The 25867-nt window shown below is 37.1% G+C and overlaps 1 protein-coding gene across 2 annotated transcripts in view; it reads right to left on the bottom strand.

Annotated features, from left to right (window-relative positions):
* Positions 1-25867, bottom strand: part of Hmcn1 (hemicentin 1) — a 439601-nt gene that overhangs the window by 140632 nt on the left and 273102 nt on the right. For both annotated transcript variants that reach the window (XM_048431021.3, XM_087906434.1), the window contains 6 exons: positions 22628-22751; positions 9507-9608; positions 8533-8709; positions 7362-7513; positions 5980-6103; positions 2331-2506 (listed from right to left, as the gene is read on the bottom strand). In XM_048431021.3, coding sequence (XP_048286978.3) covers positions 2331-2506; positions 5980-6103; positions 7362-7513; positions 8533-8709; positions 9507-9608; positions 22628-22751 — 855 coding nt within the window. The remainder of the gene's footprint in view (positions 1-2330; positions 2507-5979; positions 6104-7361; positions 7514-8532; positions 8710-9506; positions 9609-22627; positions 22752-25867) is intronic.

Below are 25867 nucleotides of genomic sequence, written 5' to 3'. Positions count from 1 at the left end.
AGCTCAAAAAAAGTTTTTGAAGTTCGGAGGTTGGTAGATTGGAAAGCAGGGATGAACATTTAATGGAGTGCCTCATATACGCTTAGCACATAAAATGCTAAAATTCCATTATTTAATTTAGTCAAATAAGTGTGAGAAAAATGCCGGGTATGTTCTTAAGAGTATTAACTAACCAGTGAGGGTTGGATTCTGTTGAATGTTTCATTGAATGGGTCTTCTCTCTACTTCTGCCAAGGGGACTTGTACATCCCAGGGTGTCTGGCATTGGTTCATGGAAGAGATCAGATCTAAGGATTTATTTACCATTACCTAAAGAAAGGAACACCTACACCCACGGAAATTTATGTTCATGTAAATGCCTCCCTCTGTCACTTAGCCACATCTAAGCTTTGAGATTTTGCCAGGTGCTTTCTAGAAGAATAGATTCATCCTCTGTGCATGTACATTTCCCCCTCTGTTTTACATTTATAGCTCAGTTGCCTTATCCATCTTTGTTTTGTTAGTGGGTCTGGTCTTTCTTCTTTTTTATTGATTTTATTGAGCTATACATTTTTCTTTGCTCCCCTCCCTTCCTCTCCCCTTCCCTTCAACCCTCTTCCATGGTCCCCATGCTCCCAATTTACTCAGGAGATCTTTTCTTTTGCTACTTCCCATGTAGATTAAATCCACGTATATCTATCTTAGGGTCTTCATTGTTGTCTAGGTCCTCTGGGATTTTGGATTGTAGGCTAGTTTTCTTTGCTTTATGTTTAAAAGCCACTTATAAGTGAGTACATATGATATTTGTCATTCTGGGTCTGGGTTACCTCACTCAATATGATGTTTTTGAGATCCATCCATTTGCCTAAAATTTCAAGATGCCATTATTTTCTCTGCTGTGCAGTACTCCATTGTGTAAATGTACCACACTTTCCTTATCCATTCTTCAGTCAAGGGGCATTTAGGTTGTTTCCTAATTTTCTGAGAAATCGCCACACTGACATCCAAAGGGGCTGTACCAGTTTACACTCCCACCAGCAATGCAGAAGTGTTCCCTTTTCCCCACAACCTCTCTAGCAGAAGTTGTCATCAGTGTTTTTGATCTTGGCCATTCTTTCAGGTGTAAGATGAAATCTCAGAGATATTTTGATTTGCATTTCCCTGATGGTTTAGGATGATGAACATTTTCTTAAGTGTCTTTCAGCCATTTTAGATTCCTCTGTTGAGAGTTCTCTGTTTAGGTCTATTACTCATTTTTTTTTTTTTTTACTGGATAATTTGTTCTTTGTTTTGGGGTGAATCTGGTCTTTCTTTTCCTTTCTCCGTTACCGTCTCCATTATTGCTGTGTCATGGTTCCCATCTCCACAGCCCTTTTCTTTAGCTTCACCTTCATGCTGCCCTATTCATCCTGGTGCTTTCCTCGTCCTTGAGAAATCTCTTTAGATGGCTGCCTTTCCCATGTGGCAGACACTCATTGCCCTCCTAAGCACTCCTCAATCAGGAAGCCATACGTAGCTAGTAACATAGGTTTCCAAATTATAATCATTGTGTTCTAATTCAATCTATGACTTTGGGCAACTGGACATATTGTTTGGCTGTTCTTTCATTTTCTCCATTGGGTTATTAGCAGAATTTTACAAACATACAATGAAGTTATGAACGTTCAGACCTTTGGGTCCCTTCAGCCAAATCCTTGTGTTTGCTCCAATGTCAGCTCGATTTCACTTGGGTGAACGTTCTATCAACATTATTTCAAACATTCACTTTGTGAAATTCTCCATCTTGGAGGAGAACTCCAAACTAACTTACCTGCTCTCCTTAATCAGGACTTTTGTTCCTTTCTAAACTATAAAGCTAGGTTGTCTCCTAACTTTTTTTTCCATGTAAGCAGAGTCTCATTTTTTGTTGTCCCTCTTCAAATACCCTGTACCACCCACCTAGTCATCAATTAAAACTTATAGTAGTTATGCATATCTGGGATGAAGTAATGTTTAACTCTTCATGGATTTAATGTAAGATTACAAAATATTGAAAATATGAGATGTATCCTGATTTTCATAGCCTTATCCAGAGCACCTAAAGTGGGTTGTTGCTGATTGATTGGATATGTAAGGAATTCCTTAGAGTATTTTTCTAACAGTTTTCTGAAGGTATGTTTTTGAGATAGCTTCTGGCTAAAGCATGGATAGATGACTAAATATTTAAATTGTATTAGCATAAAATGTAATGAAATAAAGAGTTCCTAGAGTTTTAGTAGATGACACTATACCATTTGTAAAAGATCAGCACATTTACAGATGTAGCAGCGAAACCATGTGCTCGGGAACCTGAGACAAACCTACAGCCTTACCTTTAGCACACTTCCATCTTCAGAGATACTGAGGCCTGATTTCTTCAACAAAGGGCGGCCGTCCTTTAACCACAGCAGAGTAGGTGGGGGGACAGCATCGCTCTGACAGATTAACTCCACAGCTTGGCTAATGAGGACAGAGACATTCTGTTCTTCTCCCATAATATTGGGTGGAACTACATGAAAGATGAAGTTTTCTTCAGAATAAAAGAGGTCAACATACTACTAACGTCCATTAATCATCAAGATACAAGACACACATTAGGGAACTATATTTTTGTTTTTTATTTCTTTTAAATAGAAGAGCATAATTGTTCTTGTACATGCTGCTCACTTTATTTTATCCAGAGTCAATGTTAACTTGCCGGTTAATAGGTTTTTGAGGACCAAAGATTCTACTCATTCATCTTTCATTTTAAAAAGATTTTGTAACTCAAAATCTCCTCAGGTTCTCCTCGGGGTTTTCAAAACAACAGATTACCCATGAAATATTTGAAACAATAATTAATTAAAAGAAAATATTATGTAAATGTGTATCTGCATCTTTTGCAAAAGAAATAAGTTTCATAATCATCAAGGCAACATCTTTCAAAGTATCAGGAAGAGAATGTAAAGATTGCCCTTTCAACCCCCAACTTCACAGTGTGAAATGAAAAAGTAGGTGAAGGGTAAGGGTTTACACAAAATACTACGGCTGGTGGCAAAGCTGAGAGTCTACTCACTTGCCATTTAGAGTTTTCTTCTGTGCCACACTGACTTTCTATGGCCGGAAAGGCTGTGTTGGGAAACTCATATGATAGAGAAGAGGCTAATAACAAAAATTGGAGAGTTCCATGGAGAATTAGATGGTGAAATATGTCCATTATCCAGCTGTTCCTGCATTAACTGCTGGGCAGCTTGTAATTTTTTGTGTTAGAGGCCATTGACTCACTCACATAGGCTCATCATTTTTTTATACTATCGAGTCTGTATGGAGTGCAGGTGTTTTATCAACCTCTCCTAACAATACCCTAATCCTGCTCTAGGGGGTCTACTGTCTGGTACGACAGGATCAACCTTTCCCTTATTATCCTTGCCTAGACCTTGATTAGGTAATACAACATATTCATAACTGTTGAAATTTCAGTGGGATCAAAGCTAGACTCCCCTGGCTCTAAGACTTGTCAGGTGCTAAGATGTATTCAGACAGAAGCTGAAAGAATCCCCTTCCCTTGAGTGTGCTGGAAATAACTTCTCTTGGGTGGCCTGGGTGCTGCTTTGTCAAGAGTAGGCTCTATACCTCCCTAAGGACTCATTCAGGCCTGTATATATCTACATTCAGAAAAGGAAAATGACAAATGAAACCAGGACTGCTGCAAAAGGGCCACCGTGCAAGAGCATAGGAGAGAATTTTCTTTGGAAACACTCACTAAATTTCTTAACCACTCTGGACTATGTTCATAGTTGGTTTTTGTGTGTGTGTGTGTGTGTGTGGTTATTGTTTGGTCTGGATTTTGAGGTCATAGAAAAAGCTAATCTGCCTGTATTCACCGGGGTCCTGCAGGGCTTTGGTAGAAAACAAGACTGTGGTACTAAAGAATACTATTAGAGCCTAAAGGCAGCTGTTTCCGGGTCAGTACCCAGCATGAGGGAGAGTGATGATCGGTGCTGCAGGCTGACTACCAACATTCTGTATCTGTGGCCATCAGTGTCCTCTGCTACCAGATTGCTTCAGAGAGAAAGAGGTGGGAAATAAGGGGTACATCTGTGTATCATCTCTAGGTGCATGGCTGGGACAAACCATGAACGAATGGACGGACTGTAAAGGAAAAAATACCTCACGGAGTAGCCTAGGGGATACCTGTGCAGGGATCAGTGACATTGCTCTCACTGAGCATCACACAAAGTGAGCACACACAGTGAGCTGAAGGCCACCTCTGGGGACCAGAAAACAGTGGGAATGAGCTTTAGAGGTGACACACTTGGGTAAAGACGTACAGATAGTCTGTTTAAAATCAAGAATACTGTAAAGTACCAAAGAGACCCATTTAATGGCACTGTAAGACCCCGTGAAAACAGACATTCATAAGCTGTGACACAGGAATCTGTGTATAGAATGGTCAGTTCTACAGCTTGATCAAATTTTAAATTACGTTTGGCCTTGCTGGATAAAAATTGTCATGACTATGTATGTTTGTCTTGGGTTTTCTGTAGACTGTTAAAAGGGCATGCTTTCTGTACGGTTGGTCTAAACATCAAGGTATGCCATGATGTAGAATGACAACATCTCTGAATTGAGACCAGTGAAGTCCCAGAATTATTCTTGCAGGAGGTGGGGGCTTATTTTGAGATAAAATCAAGTACTATACCCTTTTAGATCATCTAACTGCATTGTGAGCAGAGAAAATCATGAATCTTATTTGAATTCATGTTTAGCTTAAGTTTTATTTCTCAAATAGCCCACGACTCAAGGATATTGGGCTAATAACAAAATAGGTTTTGGAAATAAAATTAAAAGCAATGAAACATGGTGTTGAGCAGAAGATATAAAAAGAGCTTTTTCAACAGACATTGACTGTAGTTAAATTATGTTTCCTTAGTTGTAGAGCTGCCAGGTGTCGTCATGGTCTTCTGAATGCTTTATAGAAAACTCCATGGTGATGTAGACATAAAAATTAAAATTTATTTTTGTGAGGGTGCACCTTGTGTTGTTATATGTGTCTGGAGTATATGCATATAAGCTGTGTGTGTTGCTATATGTGTCTGGGTATATGCATATAAATCATGTGTATTGTTATATGTGTCTGGGGTATATACATATAAGCCATGTGTGTGGTTATATGTGTCTGAGGTATATGTATATGAGCACAGAAGCCAGAACCGAATGTCAGGTGTCTCTATTACTCTCTACTATTTCCCTGGAGACAGGTCTCTCATTGAGCCTGAGCTCTCTTGTTGGCTAGCCTAGCTGGCCAAAGCCTCCTGGGAGCTAGCTCCCTGTTTCTAGCCCCCTACACTTGGGTTATAAGCATATAAGATCATGCAGTTTTTTACATGGGTATCAGAGAGTTAAGCTTAACTTCTCATGTTTATACAAGTACTTTTATGCCCCAAATCTTCTTCCCAGCCCTAATATCTAGGAACATAAGCTCAGCTTGTGACTCGAGCATTCAGAAACCTTATATCATGACAGCCATTTATAGCATGTATCCACAAGAACTTCTGCATAAATTTTTCTGATTTTGTCATACACATTATTTTAAGACTTACAAAATAGTTGGAACAAAAATTTAATATATTTTCATGATTTTGTAAATTCTTAAATGGTACTGACTTTATCCTGTAATTTCTCAATAGTGAATAATAAATAGTTAAAGGTGTGTTTTGGTTTTACTTTGTAATTTGTGCCAAAGTGTTAAAGCCTAAGTCACTACATCTTGGAACATCATTACAAATAATAAAACACTGAAAACATGGATGCTCAATGTTTAATATATAACTAATTATGCTGAATAACTATAAAAAAGAATTAAAATTAATCAAACTCCAACATAAAGCAGAAATAGAACTTGATTGGAACTAGTTTAACCAAACCATCATTTTATCTATTTCTCCTTCTTGTCAACAATCTCCCTTAACATCTGTTTCGGCACACAGCCAGCTGTCTCACCATATACTCTGAGGTCGATGTCCCTTTGTTTCTCCCCAGCAGCGTTCACTGCCACGCAGGTGTACCTTCCTGTGTCACCCATTTGTGCACTGGTCAGCGCTAAGATGCGACCCCCAGAGAGAACCTATCAATAAAAACAAGCCAGTTAACCAATATACCCACAAGAATAGTAGGTGCTGTTTTTTTTTTTATCATTTATACACATTTTCATAGAGGAGAGCATGACAAAGAATACCCAAGAGAAGAAGGAATAAAAAGAGGTCATTTTCCGAAATTATCTTGTATAAAATAGACATCACAACAGTATTAACTAAAACAATTAGTCACACTCATTATCATATTATCCCACAGATCCAGCATTTTTTTTTATATTGACATGAACTTTGTTTCTTTTGTGATTATTAATTCCAAACTTCTGAGTTAAAAAGTAGACTGTCAGAACTGTATTTTGTGTTGGACAAAATAGGTCAAACTTTATATCAACATGAGCACCTATCAGAGCTATTTTGAGTTCAGCTTCAGATCACTGCAATAATAAAATATTGTAATAAAACAAGCCATACAGAATTGTGGCTCCTCAGTGTGTATTAGCCTGTAGACTATGAAGGCCGAAATAGCATTAAATCTAAAGCAGAGTATATATTTACCAATTAAATGCTCTGTTTTTGCTTTATAGCATCCTTAAAAGGAAAGGAACTGAGAGACTTACTCAATGCACAGTTGGCACAAAGCTTCAATTTGAAAAAAAAAAAACCCTCAAAACCCAGAAGAAACAAATTAAAAATCCAACATCGGCAAAAAGAGGATGAAATGAAAGTCTGCGTCCACGCTTCTCTGACACGAAGCTCAGGGTGCTTCTGTGTTTTTTGTTTGTTTGTTTGTTTTTTTAAGTCAATGGACTGCCTTTAAAATTTTTCAGAGGCTCAGGTTATCAGATTTCATTTTCATAATATCTCCATTATGATCTTTTCTACTTCATTCTTTGATTTTTTTAATGGACACATATATGCTTCATGTGGCTCACAGATTCAATATTTTCATTTAAACAAAATCCTACCAGAAATTTCCTGTGTTTTTTGTTGATGGGTATTCCATATGCCAAGAGAAGAAACAGGCATGGACAAGAAAGACAGCTATGTAAAGCGTTAAACTTAACACCCACCAGTGAGGGTGAGAACTCTTAGATACTATGATATATATATATATATATATATATTTATATATATTTGTGTGTATATATCTGTGACAGGCATTTGTGGATGCTTGTGAGCACACTCTTTGAATATACCATTTGCTAACTCTTGTTCTCCAAATCTTTTCAACAGCGTCATGCATTTGAGTATCTTGTGTTGTACATGTTAGCTATTTTTAAAAATAGATACCTGTATTCCATTAGCAAAGCTAGAGACAGGGCTCCCATCTTTTAACCAGGTCAGACTTGGGGCAGGGATGCCCCTGGCTTCACATTCTAACCTTGCTAGATTGTTCACCACCACCTCCACCATGGAACTGCTACCTGAGATGGAAGGAGGCACTGGAAAAAAAAAGTATGTTATCACCAGAGGATAATGAAAACCAGATGTAATTTCCATAATAATTTTTACAGATTAAATTTTTTCCTTATTTGTTTTGGCTAAGTGTTTCACATATTATCTGAAATCTAATCACAACACTTTTGTGAGGGATTAAGAGCAAGTATCAGTTTCCCAATTTGACAGACAAACAGGGTAGGAAGGTGATGCTAGTTGGTGTGAGAAGTTAGTTTTTAGTGTTATAGCTAAATTGTATTATTATTATTATTATCATCATCATTGTGCGTGTGTGGGCGCACACATGTGCACATGCACCCATGCATGCGCATGTCACAGTGCCTATGTGGAAGTCCAATGCCAATTCTGGGGAGTTCTGTTCTCTCCTTCTACCTTGTTGAGGCAAGGCCTCTCTTGCTTCTGCCAGGCTATGTATTCCATGCTCGGTGGCCCTTGAGCTTCAGAACAACACCCCTATCTCTGACACCCATCTTGATATAGGAGTGCTGAGATAACAAATGGGCTGTTACCGCATCGGGCTTTTTCACCCACATTCAGGAGATTGGTTTTATCTGTTGAGCTATCTCACTGGCCCTGAGATATTGAGTTAGTGATTTCCAGGAGTGTATGTGTATGTTTGTGTATGTGTACATGTATCTTTCTCCATTGATTCCACTGCCATATTAAAATTATCAATGCCTCTTAAAAAGTTTGCCATGACATAATTACTTAGAAGTAGTTCTTTAAAACCGCCGAGTGTTAGAACATTAATGAAGATGGTGTAGCTATTAGTTGATAAAAACATCACTGGTTATTTCAACAAATAATCTAAAGTTGAAGTTCAACAGCATGTGAAAACTGGGCATTTTAATAGGTTTCAGGAATAAGAAAGTTTATCTGGGTCTTTATGTAAAGATATCAACAGCATATTTCTGTTAATTATCACACTAGAATATTGTAGGAGCTTATGGTCACTGGGCATGTGTCCTCACCCCAGGAGGAATCTGAGAGATGCCGCACTTACCATGAACTTGGAGACTGTAAAATAGTTCTGTAGCTCCAGCAGAGTTGATGGCTACACATTTATAGATGCCAGCATCCGAGATCTGAGTCCTCTCAATATCAAGGATCTGCCCTCTGTTCAGGAAGACTACACTTGTGGAACCCGAGAGTGGGTGGTTGTCTTTGTACCACGTAATAACTGAAGGGTGAAGGGGAGTAGTTAAAATTCTTCTTTCAAAATTCAATATACTAAGTTCGATTTGAAGTAAATATACTAAGAGGTATCTAACTAAAATGCTTCATTCTTATACTTATTGTTTGAGTTTAATTGGCTTAAATATCTCTTGATTGATTTTTAAGAAAAGATAATCTAAGGAAACTACCGAATCCAATCAATGAGTTCAGGAATTGAATCAACAAAAGGTATTCTCTGTATTGTTTCTAATATGTCAATATTACTTGATGGCATATTTTCAGCCTATTATGTTTATTTTATTGTGTATTTCTTAAAAATTGTTGACATGTTTAATCAAAACCATCTATCATGCGCACTATTGGATACAATGTTTTACATTGTCATCAGTTCACAAAAAGAGTCTCCCAGTGATAGGGAGTTACAGGGAAAAGTGACAAGGTCACTAGAACGACTGGGATTAAGAATCAGTTTAGTCCATCCAACTCCATCAATATTCTTTTCAAAATTTACAATATCTTTTTCAAAATACATGGACATAAAATACAATGGTAACTTCTGTGCCCACATTACAGATAGGACGATCAAGGAATTCCCATGTTTCTACATCAAGTAGAAAGATTCTTTCATGCAATTAAAGGCTATTGAAAATTCAAAAACTATCATCTCCCTAATTATCCAATCACCTGAATGCACTCTACCACTTTCCTTTGTTACTAGTTGGTACATTACACCCACAGCGATTTTTCTATCCTCAGAAAAGTTAAATGTTAATCAGTGGCAAAGAGGCAGAGTAAACCAACCAGGAGGAGGATTGCCTGCTGCTCGACACTCCAGCCGAATGGGGTTGCTCTCCACCACTGTCTCATTTAGCATCTTCCCTGCATCGTCCAGGCTGGGAGGTTCTGCAAGGCCCAAGCATACAATCAGCTCACACAAATATGATACTTAAACTGAAGTTGTTTCCTAGGTGCAAATTATATGTTTCTCTCTTCCTCATATAGTTGTGGCCATTTGGAATGAAAATAAAGTATGCTATTAAAGAGAATTGAAAACCAGATAAAAGATTTTATAGATTTTCTGGGTCATCTCTTTCTCTGTGTTCAGGCAGGGAGATATATTATAGATTACTAGTGCAGTAAAAGCAGACTGAGAGGATCAGAGAACTTGCTGGGAGGCCATGTCTCCTAGGAATGACAGAGGTATATGTATAAAGTATCACCAAATGATTGCCTACACCTGAGATGTACAAGGATCCCAACAATAGGCATGCCAAAGTGAACTGGGAAAAGCCTTTAGGCCTTAACCCTACACAAAGAACTACAGGAAACTAAGAAATGCTGAGATAGGGCAACAGTCTTCTCCAGGGAAGAGCACACGAACTGGTTACCCAGGACCAAATTATCAGTCCTGGAAAACCTATATACAAGTAACGTTTTACAGAGTGAGAAGATTAGATTTAGAAAAATTTATGCATATATGTATACATACATATATGTAACAACAATTAGTGAACAAAACAGGACATGAATTTGAAAGAACAAGGAGGGGTATATGGGAAGGTCTCAAGAGAGGAGAGGGAAGAAAGAAGTTCTGTAATTACGTTATAATCCCAAGAATAAAAGAAAAAGAAACAAAGTTGAAAGTAAAAATTTTCAATTTCAGCTCAATTTACTCAATTAAGGATGAATTACTTTTGTAATTAGGTAATTTACCTACAAGAACTCTTCCAATGAAAGACTGAATGTGCCTAAAAATATCCAACTTTGTTTTGTGCAAGGCTTTCCTAATCCATTTTTTAAAATTAGAATAATTTTTGCAGACTAATAAAAAGTTTTTCTTTTTTACATAAATTAAAATGGAAAAAAACTCCCATTTTTAGATAATCACTTCTAATGCTGCTGTTGTCATTTTGTGTTTGTGGAAAAACAGGAATTTTCAAAAACCAACTTGGAAAATCAGTATGGCACTCCAATAATAACTCAAGGGAAGAGTGCCAGGGTGAGAATCTTAAGATCTCTTCTTACTCGGACATGAAATCATTGCTAAATATTAGCACTGAAAGTTTACAGAAAAGAAGCAACAGAATATAATACAATGTTGGAGGTAAAAACCTAACCCCCCCCAAAAAAAATCAAGATTGCAAATTTGAACTAAAAATGCTTTTAAACTAATAAAAATGTTTGTTGTTTTTGTTGTTTAAGACAAGGTGCAGCCCTTGCTGTCCTGGAACTCATTCTGTAGACCAGGTAGACCTTGAACTCAGGGATCTACCTGCCTCTGCTTCCCAAGGGCTTGGATTAAAGATGTGCACCACCACTGCCTACTTTAAATTTTTTATTAAAAATTAGGTTTTTAAAATATCTCTTTTAAGGTGAGGGTATCTTTCAATTTGTTCCAGGTGAATGCGGCACACACACACACACACACACTTCTCAAAAGACATTAACATAAAAAGCTGAACAACAATTGGACATTAACAGATGATAAATTATCACATAAAACAAAAATCATTAAGTTTGACAAATCATACTCATTAAAATGTTATTATTCATGAACAATCCCTCATAATTACAATGTTTTATAAGCTGAACCAATGCAGAATTAAAAACCATATAGAAATTGACTGAATAATACAAAAAAATAAAGTTATAGGGAACTAAAAAAACCCATGAGGGTTTATGCATCTATGTACATACATAGTTGAAGCTACTGAAGAATATACATTTTTTTTGCAAATGCCTCTAGCGCATTAAGTCACAAAATAGTGGTCAGTAGATTTACATTTAATGGCGTTACAGTGAAAGAAACAGGAATCAATACCAAAAGCACTAAACTATGCACATAAGATAAAATAGCATTAAAGAAAAAAATTCAGACAAACTTAATATGTTTAGAGAAAAAACACAATCAGAAAGAAGTCAACTATTGGAGGCTGTTGCTGTCACCACACCAGGGTACCACATAAGCAAACTCTTAAGCTCTAATTAATGTATTTCCAAAAATAAGTTGTAATGGAAATAAATGTTCTAAGCTTTCAATGCGAAACCTAGGAAAAGACCAACACAGTAAACTAAGGGTTTTTATTCCTAGCCTCTTAGTTTATTATAATTAAACTAGCATAATAAAGCAAATAGCAGGGACTACCACCAAAGAAAAACAAACAAAAAAAATCAAGAGACAATAAGATTCAAAGTTGTTATTTGGTAAGATGATAATAAAGTCTGTTATCAGAGGTAGATTCTTTGTGAGGCGGATATCTGTTTTTCTGGAGGTCAAAACTCACTCACTTCTTCACTCCCACAATTCCTTTGGCATTCGTGTGGCTTAGTGTTTCAACCCTTCCTGTTTAGCTCTTGTGTTTTTTCCTGTTTTGCACACTGGGTTCTGTTTACCAACTTATTGTTTAAGAAGGAGCAAAACCCTAAATATGGCTGCTGTGGCTACCTGGCTTTTCCAACTGTGAAAAGAATAATAGCTAGTGCATACCACATTCTTTACACACTCACTAAAACACTTGCTTAAAGCCTTCTGACAGAAGTGCTGGCTGATGACTTTGACAGTCACAGCTGCTACAATAAAACCCTATGGTGGGAATCAGAAGCACCAGGGCTGTGGAGTGGCCTGGATAATTCTCACATCAATAGAGTGCTTAAGAAGAAAAAGATTGAATTCCAGCAAGAATGACAGAGGATCCATTCCTCAATCAGAGAAATAATAACACTGGAAAAGTTACCAAAATTCAGAATTCAAACAATTAACCAAAGTTGTGTAACCACTCAAAAGTGAAGTGTTTAATCAAGAAAAACAAACAAAATGTAGAGCCCAATAAAAATCAATAAAAAAAGAAAAACAAACAAGACTGACCTCATTAAAGATGGTGGACTTGTGTCACCCAAGTCTCAGCACTCAACACACCTTATCCAAACTTAAAAACAATTAGTCTGAGCTGGAGACATGATTCAAGAGTTAATAGCATTTTTTTCCCTTGTGGAGGACCAAGGCTTGAGTCCCATCACTCCCACTGTGGTTCATAACCATCCCTAACTGCAGTTCCATAGGATTCCAATGCTCTTTTTCCACCTCCAAGGGCACCAGGCATGCAAGTGGTGCACATACATACATTCAGGAAAAACACTCGGACACAAAATGAAAAAAAGGGGTCAAAACTTTCAAAATCCCAAAACAAATAGTCCACCATCTCAGCGAACAGATACCAAAGTGGGCAGAATGAATATGAAGCTGATGAAAAACTTCTATGGGAAATGTAGATGTGGCTCAGTTAGGAGCACCGACTGCTTTTTCAAAGGATCCTGGGCTTCATTCCTGGCACCCACATGGTGGCTCACAATCTGTAATTTCACTCCAGAGAATCTTCTACCCTCTTCTGGATCTGCAAACTCAGGCACGCATGTGGTGCCCAGACATACACGTAGGAAAAACACCCAAACACATAAAATAACACAAAAATTAAACCCTATCTTTCCAAGACAGCTGCTATCATTTGTCCTGGGAACCATTTGCAGGATTTGTTATTTAACTAGACTTAGAATTCTCCTAGTGCAAACTTCTCCTCTCAGGGGCATTATAAACAGACTTCATTTGATTCGTTTAGAGAGGCCACTAAATTACTTTCTGTTGCTTCTACAGTTAATTGTGGTAAGCTTGCTAGCTTACAGCAATGCAGAACTGCAGGTCAGAAGTTCAACACAGCCTTCTCGGGTATAAACCAAGGTGCCAACACAGCTGAATTCCTCTCTGGGGAAGTATGAGAGGAGAAGTTTTTCCTTGGCTATTCCAAGTTTTAGAGGCCATCTGCATTCCTTGGCTGTGGCCTTCTTCATCGCTCATTGAAGTTGGTCATACCAGTCGGAGATTATACACGATTTTTCTACCTTTAACGATTCTCATGATTACATTGGCTCCTTCCAAATAATCAGGGATACATCTCCCAATTAAAATAAATCTGATTAATAATCCAAAATTGGTCTTCCAACTTAATTCCCCTTTAGCTTCCAGAATCAGAATATGGCCATTTTGGTGACTATCAGGAACTACACACTCACTACATAAACAAGGCACAACTGGAACAGTCTCAGCGGTGACAATAAGAACCACGGATCAGGAGACTAGGATTGTAAGAACTGTCACAGTGCATTATTTTAAATGACTTTTCAACAAAACTAAAATGTAGAAGGAAAATAGAGCATGGCCATCCATGGAGCAAAATGCAGAATAGGAGATTGGGATATTGGATTCACAAGGCCTCATTTTACACCAGCTATTCTGTCTTCTCCTAAGTCCCCTCTCTTCAAAGATCTCAGAAGCTTTGCTTAGAGAGCTAAAGGAAAGGGGAAAATAGCATTTTATGAAATGCAGAGGGCTAATGAAGGGGTGGGATTGTTTTAAAAAGTCAACTAGGAACTTTGGAGATCCAAAATTCAGTAAAGGCTTAACAGCACTTTTGGGAAGCACACTGGGAGAAGAAATAGTGGATGTGAAGATGAGATAGGTGAAAGAACCTAGTTTTAGAAGAAAAAAATGTGAAAGATAAAAGGTGCACAGATCTTTTAGGGTGTATAGAGCGTTATTAAATATAATGGAGTTCTTGAGAACAGGAAAGAAAATGATTCAGAAGAGTTACTTAAAGAAAGAGTGAGCCAGGTGGTAGTGGCACAGGCCTTTGATCCCAGCACTCTGAGTTTGAGGCCAGTCTGGTCTGCAGAGAGAGATCCGGGCAACCAGAGCCGCACAGAAAAACCCTGTCTCAAAAATCAATCAAACAATCAAAGTAAAACACAGAGAGTGGTTGAACCTTCGAAGTCAGAAGAAAAGCATTTGCTTTTGCATCTGATAAACTTAACATTAGTTTTCATATTTGATAAACTTAACAAACTGGAACTTGAAAAATATCAAAGAAACCTGGAATATAATCAAACTGTGTAAACTGAAGGTGAAAGAGAAAAATCTTAAAATCAGCATGAGAAAAAGGAGACCAGGATCCCCAAGAAGTCCAGCAGCTGTTTTTTCATCAAAATACATGGAGACTTGAAGATGATGGGCTAACAAATAACAGCCCTGAGAAAAAGTGCCTATCAACAAAGAAGTCACTAGCCAACAAATCTGTCCTCTGGCATATAGGATTTCCCTAGGTAATCAAAACAACAAAGCCTCAAAACAAAACAAAACAAAAGCCAACAACTCAGTGCTAGCCCATGTACCATACGAAATGCTAAAAACAAACAAATAAATAAATAAAAAATAAAAAAATTTTCAGGGCAGCAATTAATATGCAGGAATAAATTACGGACACTGATAAAAGTAACAAGACAGATAATGATAAAATACAGTGAAAACTGTCAATTTGGAAGACTTTCTTTTCTAGTTAATTAAAGAACTCAACATGAAGCAGTAATAGCAACTTAGGTTGACTGGCAGATAATGGGAGAAGATGGACACTGACCAAAAGGAAGGGGGAAAGTTACTTGGAAGTAAAATTGTGCACAAATAAATTAAAAATATTATTAATTGAGAAACTATCATTTTTTAAAACATTATTCTTTTAGATGCTGGTTATAACACTCAGTGCATACAATAAGAAGTAAAACTAAAATATATAGCTAAAGAATGTATATGTATATATACCTGAGAAGCCCACACCCTTTATGTGTGAAAATGTCTATTTCCCTGAGCTGTCTCATAGGCCACAGTGCTAGACAAATGTACATGAGCTTATGACAGAAAAGAAAGAGTTCAGTAAATCATAGATTAAAGGAGTAAATATAATTAAATAGTAAAAATTTATAGAGTGAAAAATAAGCCACATAAAGATGGAATATACACTGATAGTCTTGACTACTTAAGTTATTGTGTTCTCTGGATTTTTATTTTTTTGACTACAGAAAGACACTTGGTTATGGGGGTTGCTAAGTTAAAGAAACGTAAACGTATCTTGACTTCAAAATTTGAGTCTAAGGATATGTTGTTTTGTAAAAGAGGTTCTGCTTTTGTTTCCACAAATGAAAACCTGTAGATTCCCTACCAGGCTAATGTGGCTGGATGGAACAAGATCCCCTAAAAGGTCTCCATGAACCCTAAAACTATTTTGTTCAACAAACAGCAGGAAGCAGTTTGGAAAAAACTATGCTCAAATTCCCAAAATGATTGTTTATAAATGTTTGTTTTCATTTAAAGGGGGATATAATATAATGATAAATACTTTGCATTGGTATGGATCTTGGTCTACTAATACAAATGTAAGGTTGATTTTGTTACACTGTGTGTATGAATTCTGCTCTTGTTTAAGGTATTGTGTTCATGCAACTCATTTAAAATGTAATGTATAATTAAAATTATGGATTAATAGTCATTTATAATAGTCAAACTTGTAGTCATGTTAGTTGGGTTTTCTAGATATATAGATATATATCAGTTAGATAGATAATCTTGAACTCTTCAAAGACCTACATAATATAGAATTTAATATGTTTTAAGAACTTCTAGCAGCACTAGTTATTTCAGAGAGGTTGATGGGCATTGAAGAAACTCATTATGAAATTTGCCTTCAGTGTGACAAGGCTAGCCATTTGAGCAAGAAACTGCTCTTGTCTTGGCTGTTTGATGACATGCTGTATGAAATGGACATGCAGGACCCACAGAAAAGTGACTGCTAAACTTTCCAAAAGATGAAATGGTTCTTCAGGGTCCCTGCTTCACAAAGGAAACAGGACATAAAAGAAAGCAACTGACAAACTTTGCCATTACAAGGAAGAACAAATCTTCAAATTTCCTGCTTCTCTGAAAAGTCTGCCAGATATTATGGGCCTATAGGCTAAAGATGGATGCCCCAACATTACAGAAAAACTTTGGGTGACTATCCAGGCAGTGAGATGTCTCTGTCAAATCTAGAGTTTTGGAAGTTGCTTACAAGCATTCCTGTTTTACTTAGGTAATATTATATTATTTGGGATCTTTGATCAATTTGAAGACGTATATAGTTATTGTTTTAATTAGCTATAATAAAAGATAAATTAGATATGAAACTTTAGACTCAGAACATAAGATAGATGATAGAATATTTTCTTTTATTTTTGTAATACAAATAGACTAGATAGTGTAACTGTAATTCTTGCTTGATAACCATTTTGTTATATGTAATTTTACTATGTTAAAGTTAAAACCTTCCTTTTTAATTAAACAGAAAAGAGGAGATGATGTAGATGTCCTTCTATATATGTGTTGCTTTTATTGGTTGATGAATAAAGCTGTTTCAGTCAATGGCTTAGCAGAGCAAGCCAGGCAGGAATCCGAACACACACACACACACACACACACACACACACACACACACACACACACATATATATATATATATATAGAGAGAGAGAGAGAGAGAGAGTAGGTGGAGTCAGAGATGCCATGTAGCTGCCAAAGGAGGGCACTGGAACCTTACTGGTTAGCCACAACCTCATGGTGATACATAGATTAACAGACATGGGTTAGTTTATGATGTAAGAGCTAGTTAGAAATACATCTAAGGTATTGGCTGAACAGTGTTGTAATTAATACAGTTTCTGAGTAATTTTTCAGGTCTGGGCATTCAAGAAAAGAACAAGAAATCTCTTTTTACATGCCTCTTTCTCTTAAGACCCAATCTTATGGCTCTATTAAAATCTTCTTACAATAAATTGTAACTTTACTTAAAAAATACATGTTAATTATAAATGTATATACATATAACAACAGAATCCCAACATGTATTGAGAAAAGAAAAATTATCCTTAAAAATTAGAGACATTGTTATCCTACTATAAATGACATAAAAATAGGGAGACAAACAAACAAGGAAGACATTTAAAGTTGACCACTGGCTACCTCATATGCAGACAGGTGACTTCACCTGCACATATATTTACATACATGTATACACCATAGACACAAACACACCACACACACACACACACACACACACACATACACACACTCAGAATGCTAAAGACTAAAGGTTCCTAGCCAGGTATGCTCTTTGGGTGTGGTTAGCACCCCAGGCTGACAAGAAGCAAATGGATCGGAAATCCCCCAAATTTTTTAGTGGATTACTGTCTTTTGTCTAGGGCCATACCATTCTGAACACGCTTGATCTTGTCTGATTATATCCATGAGAAAGTATAAGCCTGTCCACAGAAGTTTGTGATGGTTCATTACCTCAGGTGACAGTCAGTAACATCACTAATCTGTAGAATATCTATAAGGAAAACCTTTACCCAATATTGAAGATAAAGGTAAATACAATATAAAAAACACGGTTCCTTTGTAGCATTTAAATGATTTAGGAGGCCACTGTTCTGTGCATGTCATCAATAAGGAGATGCCATTTCATGCCAATCGTAATATGTATGAATTCCCTAGGTGGGATGGTAAGTGTTTTTCAATTTACTGTTCTTTTTTATTTTTTCTTCTTCCAAACACTGCATGTGAACATCAAGCCAAAACCACAGTACCTTCTTGAAACATCATAAGCTCAACTCTGTCTAATCTTGTGGCCATTTGGGGCATAAACAGACCCTGTCAAATCCTAGTTATGTCTCAGTTAGTTAAAACTGATATTAAAGTGACTTTCAAGAGTTAATCTACCTTATTCACTAATATTTGAAAATAGTGGAAATAAATTAATCTGCACTAAAAAAAAACATAGTTCAGTTGAATCCTGACCTCAACTTGGCTATGAAGAAAGAAACAAAACAGCTCCCTAGAATACTCTCAAACCTCCACTAGACCACAGGCGAGCTATTAAACAAAACACAGAAATGATAGAGAAACCTTGTTTGAGTGGGTGTTAGCAGATGTTTGCCAAGCAAATACTTTTTAAAATATAAAATAAAAATAAGGAGTCCTTCTAATGTTTTTATGAGACAACTAATACAGACGCGAGAGGATTTCCAGCCAACGGGAAAGGCAGCAGGCCTGAAGCATATTTGTTCAAAGAGTACAGTGAGAAGGGCCAGGAGCCAAACATGTGTTTTGCCAAAACCAGTCCTCAAGCTACCATTTACAGATGCTGACTGGGAGACAGGCACTAGGCTAAGACTTTCACATCTTGTCTTTTACTTAAACCTCAAAAAACTCTTGTGACTATCTATATTATTGTTATCTCTCCAACCTTCCAGATGAAGTTTCTCAGCCTTAAGAAGATTCACATCTAAGCTTAGTGTCTTACAGATGTTAAGTGACAGTACAAGACCCAAATTTGAAGCCCATCCTTTTATACTACAACATTCTATGTCTTCTGGGTGTATCACCTTGGATGACTTTTTTCATAGGAAGTAATTATGTGCAGATGAAATGGATGCTTGAATTATTAGACTTCAAAAAACTACTTGTCTGTAGAAACATCTGTCTCACTTGGCAAATATTTGGGGTGTAGATATAACTTCATAGTTTGGTCTCGAGAACAAAAACTTCCAGAATTATGAAACTTTGACAATCAAGAAAAGGACCACCTACTGAGGGCTCCTGCTGTTTATAACAGGCAGAATCCCTCCTGGAAAATTCCATGAGAATGTTCCTCTTCTCATGGTCACAGCTTGGTGATTTAGTCCAAGAGCTGATGCATCCTCCCTACACTTACTTCAACTCGTTAATTTTTTTTTACAATGGTGGAGAAAAATGGACTTATCTAAGATATTTTTATTTGTATGAGAAATGACAGTATTGAGAAATTAGAACACTGTATATTGAAGATTGAACATTTCAGGTGACAGCTATAATAAATGTTCCCTTTCAGAATGCAATGCTCATCCATAAAGATCGACTAAACAAATCCTAACTGAAAGGGACTATTGTTATATAAGTTAATAATGGAATGAAACTAAATGGTTACTTTTCTATACATTTTGTCAATTCGTCTTTAAATTGGTTATGATCAGAGTTGGGCATAAAGTATTTTAACGGCACTCAGAGAGTAAAAGTAGAAAGGGTATCATTTCTCCTTCATTCCTAGTGCATTAACTTCCATGACTGATACGTTTATGAAGTCAAATTTGTTTTTACAATAATCATGTAAAGCCCAAGTCCAAATAATATGCAATTGTTTCAATACGTGCATCTTTAAATAATTTCTTTCAAGACCTACTTTACATAGTTCTGCACATTTCAAGATTCTCCTCTCAACATTTGAGGTCTACTTAAAGTCTTTAATTAACCAATTTCTTAGAAATTCCTATATTTTCACACATCTTAATATCATCAGGAGTACTAATGTATGCATATTAGAAGACAGATTCAAGTTTGGAGCCTCAGGCTTCCAATGGAACATTGCTGTCCTCAGCGCTAAAAGGAGACAGCTTTTGTCCAGATTCCGGTCGCAAACATGTAGCCAAACGCTTACTCCAGGTTAATTATTACAAGCCCACTTCATCATCATTCTCCTGTCAGGGAGATGAGCTGTTATCCAGACAAATGGGTATCACAGCAGATGCGATGCTTTAAGCTCATGCTAGATCTTACCTCTGCATTGTGATTTGTGTGAAGGAGATAACATCGTGTTCTCCATCTCACTTGGCCATCTCCACTAAGTCCTTCCAGTGAGTAAGCTCTGTTTCTTTCTTTACACTTGAACTCAGATGTTTTCCACTTGAGTCCCTTCTCTTTGATGATTTTCCATGTAGATGAGCACCCATCGTGTCTTCTGAAAGCTGACATTTTGTTACCATCTTCAGACCCTACATCTAGACACTTGTATTTTTCTTAGGTACTTTCTTTTGTTGCTTTTTGTTATACTTTAAATAAATGTCTTTCATTAGTGTACTTAATAATGGCTTTCACTATTTTTTTTTACATGTATGCACCATTGTGCTTTATTCTTGTTTGATGTTTAATTTCTTTCCGGGACTCTAGTTTTCAGCTATTCTGAAACACACTGATAAAGCATGGTAAGAGTCTTCAATGTTTGACTCACTATTTCTCCAAATACTGGTGATGGCACTGGTGGGATCAGAGACACTGTATGAGAAGAACCGAGGTTGCATGCAGGAAGTGACAGTTTTAATGTGCAAGGAAGATGGAAGGAAAGGCTGCAGGAAACACACAATTTGGCAACTCTTAGATGCAAGTGGAACTTGCGGAGTTGCTGGAGACAGCTATCAAGGAACACGCAGATGACAGAGGCAGATAGACCTGTGTGGAGCAGAGTAAATTAAAGGCAGTGAGGGATAGCAGTGACTGTGTTTTCTGCCTCTCTAGGACAAGGAGCCAACCCCAAATAGCGTCCTTCTAATTGACTACTGCTAAGAAACATGTTTATATGTGCAAATACGCTCATATTGGTTGTTCCTATTTTGTTAACAGAATAAGTTGGTTTATGAGAATCATTTAAGGAAAAATATTTTTAACTGGTTCATTCAAATAAAAGAAAATATGCAAGGAAGCAAATTAGAAGAATCCAATGACCCATTGGCAATTTTTAAAATCACTCAGTTTACTCTTTCGTATGTCAAAATTTTCAACTGCCTACTATGTACCTGGAATTAAGTTAGGTCCTGGGATGTTATTCTAGGCTGGATTAATCAGTAAATGTGGAATGAATATATGGTTAAATAATATCTAAAGAAATAAAATGTTGGACAAGAACCACATGAATAAAGTAAAGTGAATAATGTGTATATGGAGATGTCAGCGCCCTTCTGCAAAAGCCCAGACTCTGCTCTGATAAACCTCTGGAGAACATATGCCTTCTTTTCAAAGTCTATATTTTCCAAGTTTAAAGTAAAACTGTGCTATTGGTGATGTGCTCGATAGCCACCTGGACACTCTCAAAAAGCACACAGAAGATCCCAACTCAAGTGTACCCCTAATTCACAAATAAAAACCATGTAAGATTATAGACCAGGTTGAGGCATGGCTCTGAAACTTTGTCTTTTTCAATAAAATCTTTTGCAGAGGATTGTTAATAAAGGTGATATGAATCATTTAGAAAACACTGGAGGATGGAGAGATGCCTCAGAGGATAAAGAATTTGCCTTGCAAGATGAGGAATCAAGTTTGACTCTGTAGAACCCATGTAAAAGCTGCATGCATGTGGCAGCCTGTGGATACCCTAGAGCAGAAGACAGACAGCGAACCCACAGGGCAAACTGCCTAGCCAGACTAGTCAAAAAGGTGAGTTCTCCATTCAAGAAGAGACCCTATCTCAACACATAAGATGGTGAGCAATTGAGATTGACACCTGTCATCAATTTTGTGCTTCCATGTATGCACGGCTGGTATACATGCTTACACACATGTGGACACACGTACACACACATAGGCTTCTAAACTTGGGAACATGCATATATACATTTACACCACACACATGTATACACTCATAAAAATCTGAGCATACTATTAAATAACTTGAAAACTGAAGATATTTATAAAAAATTCCTGTAATTACTCTAAGTTCCCTTCCCTTCTACACTTCCCCATAACCAATTAAAGAGAGTCATGAAAGTGAGAATGCTAATGACTGCATGTAATCCTACTGTTTGAGAGGTAGAGGCAGCAGGTCTCCAGAGCTGCTTAGCTAGCCAGCCTTGCCTAAACAGTAAGTACCAAGCTAGGTGAGAGATTCTATCTCAAATTTCAAGGCAGTTTAGGAAAATGGCAATAGGAGGTACATAAAAGCCCCACTAAAAAGAGAATGTGGAAGGAGTTGGAGGTAGGAGAAGGAGGGATATATTGATGTGAATGTAAGACTAGTGTAATAAATTCTCAAAAAAAAAATCAAAAAACAAAAGAAAAATCCTAAGGTTGATGGTACAACAGAAATGACAATGGCAGTTGACCTGTGGCCTACATATGTGTGTCCATACACATATGTGCACCCACCTGCGTGCACTCACACACATGCATACACACATGCAAGAGAAAGCCATAAAGATACTCTTACCATACACATGCAATTGAGTGTGCTGTTGGGCTTCTCCAGCTGCATTGGTAGCCACACATGTATATCTGCCAGCATCTTCCAAAAGAGCCTTGGCAATTTGGAGAACTCTACCAGAAGACTGCATCTAATTGGGAACAGAAAGCATGGCAGTATTTTGGTTGGATTTAAAAACATTTGCTGAGATAGAAAAGTTCGTTTAAATGTATAAAGTTTAATTGTAGTTTTATATGTTAGTTAACTCAATATTTGAGATCCAGATCACTTCACTGTGCATAAGAAAATGGGTTAATTTGATTTTAAAAATGCATTCTTATTCATTTGAAGATAGAAAATAAAATAACTTAAGGCTGGCCTGCTGGTATATTCATAAAACCCCATTGAATAAAAGATATTCACACTGCACTATGAAGCATGTGATGAAAATTTAAACTCACTGAAAAAAACCCCATGACCACATTTATGTAACACTTCATAAATGGTTTTAAGGCAACAAACTTTTTTGATGAAATTGTCAAAAGGGCCAGAAAAACTATAAAAGTTATAAAATATGAATAATAGGAATGGTGATAAATTCTTGCTTTCTCCTTATTTCACTCTTAAATCCATTGCAACCGGGCAAATAAAAAGTCATTATTTGACACTGATTATTTCAAAGTCACCAATAACATCCAGCCACATTGCCCAGTAATCTCTGCAGATAAATGTGTATTCTCTCTTATTATACACACCATTGGGTGTCCTGCCCTCTTGATAGTCTGTGCTCACAGGGTGTTAAAGAGAGTATTCTATATCCCTTGTTCCCAGGCTTCCCTAGGAGTACATTACATTACAGAACCTGTTTCCTCTTTCTGCTACACAAACAGGAAACTTAACTCTCTGGAATTTCCATCCAATCCCATATCTTCGGTGAAAAACCCTAAGTTCAAACTTGAATTTACAGCCTTAGCCCCTGCTGGTCTCCTGAGCTCTACACTCATGGTCCCAGGACAGGTTCACACACGAACTATCCAGAACTAAGTTTGTAAATTATTCCCTCATATTCCTAAAATTGACTAGCCATTGCATTTTCCCCGTCTTGCTTAATGACGCCCATGATTTTTCCAGTCATTGGGGTTTTGGCGCCCACTTTGACTTCTATTAATTATACCACAGCCATGGTCTCAGATCCCCTGTTTTCCACTTCCACCACCACTGTGGGATTATGATGGCTTCTTAACTGATGTTCCAGTGTCTCCAACCTCCCCAGTTGTTAATCTATCTTACACACTGTTGCCAGAATAATTTATTTAGGATTGGAAACTTGATCCTTCCCCCAGTCCCCTTTAAAACCTCACTCATGGCTCCCCACTTTGCCCAGGAGGAAATCTGAACTCAGCAGAGGCCTCCAGGTTCACCACATTTCGACCCCAAATGATCTCTCCACAGTCTAGAGTGAAATCCTAGCTAACCTATTTTCCAGTCAAACTGCACTAAACACGCTAAGCGACACATCCATGCATTTATTTTTTCCCTACAATTTTTCACCTGGCTTTTAATGGCACAACTTCTTGATACTTGGCACTAGCTTGCTCTTCTTTAATCTTACCCTTTACTTCTTTACTCTTTGGGTTAACTTATTTGTGCCCAAAGCTCTAAAAATAAACAGTGTGCCAAAAATTTTTGCCATATCATTTTGTTGATCTCTGTGGCCATTTGCAACAACCTAATGACATGCTCACCATCTCTACTGGCGTATCTCCTAGAACTCCAGAAGCCTGAAATTAAAATCACAGTACTTTCTTTCCCTTACGCTCTTCCAGAGTGTCCCATATCACTGGTGCTCAGTGTCATCCATGTAATTATGTAGTTTAAAGTCCCAGGAGTTTTCCTTATACACACAACCATCATCTTTAATAAGCTGTCTTTCATCAATCTACAATGACTTGACTATTGCATCAAAATATTTCCCTTTCTGTAATTAGTATATAGTACCAAATTTCTACCTCTGTCTCCTATAGAAATTCATATTGGCTCTAACTGGTTTTACATATCTACTCTTGGTTCTCCAACTTAATTTTTTAGAAAGGATGCAAGTAACTTTAGTCACGTACCAGGTAGTAGTGATTTGGCCAATGATGGACTATGTAGAATGATGACACTTATTTACTATCTAGTCCAGGTGTACCCTAGGCTATGACACCTAGGTTTGTGGAAGAGTACTGTAAAGTCTATACAATGAGGAAAGCGCTGAATTATGCTACATATCCTCATAGTAAAGTAGTACACAACTATATTTAAATGTAAACCTGGACATGGCACGCCTCTCTTAAAACTCTTTTATCCCCCAATCGCCATTGCAAAGATAAAATAATTAGTATTGTGAAAGTGCTTATTACTGCCTCTCCACCTCTGCATGCCAATAACCGCTCTGCTTTTCTTCCCTTCCCTAGACCTCTGCCTTGCTTTCAGATCCCTAAGAGGACATATGCTCTAATAAACGTATTTGCTGTACACACACTCCTGGAACTGCTTATTTCTTTCCTACTTGATCCTATTCATTCCAGCCACACTGAACCTTATAGAAGAGAAAGTGGGAAGTACACTTGAACACATCAACACAGGGAACCACTTCCTAAATATAACCCCAGCAGCACAGACACTGAGAGAAACAATAAATGGAACCTCCTGAAACTGAAAAGCTTCTGTAAAGCAAAGGACACTGTCAACAAGACAAATCGACAGTCTAGAGAATGGGAAAAGATCTTCGCTAACCCCACATCAGAGGTCTGATTTCCAAAATATACAAAGAACTCAGGAACTTGGACACCAAAAGATCACATAATCCAATAAAAAAATGGAATATAGACCTAAATAGAGAATTCTCAACAGAGGAATCTAAAATGGCTTCAGAACTCTTCTTAAAGGCTTTCCTCACATGTCCTGTTTCTATATTCCATCTTTAATATATTCATTAAATTTTAAATTATGTTTATATGACCACCCGATAAATCTCTCTTTTCAAGGTAAGTAATCCTTTCCCTGCACTATATTTGAAGTCTGTTTACTGAATTTTTCTTTTGTACAGAGGTGTGAGATCAGATCTACCAGATGTGGAGTAGAACTAAAGGCAAACAGATATCTGGATCATTTCTATTAGGCAAAGAACTAAAGACATTTTACATATTGAAAATATACAAGTAAAATTCAAGGCAACATTCATCAATTAACTTGAACCTACTAAAAAATACATTAATTCTATAT

Source organism: Myodes glareolus, chromosome 5 (assembly GCF_982192425.1).
Source record: "Myodes glareolus chromosome 5, mMyoGla1.1, whole genome shotgun sequence".
Lineage (NCBI taxonomy): Eukaryota > Metazoa > Chordata > Mammalia > Rodentia > Cricetidae > Myodes > Myodes glareolus.
This window is presented reverse-complemented; position numbering and strand designations above follow the sequence as displayed.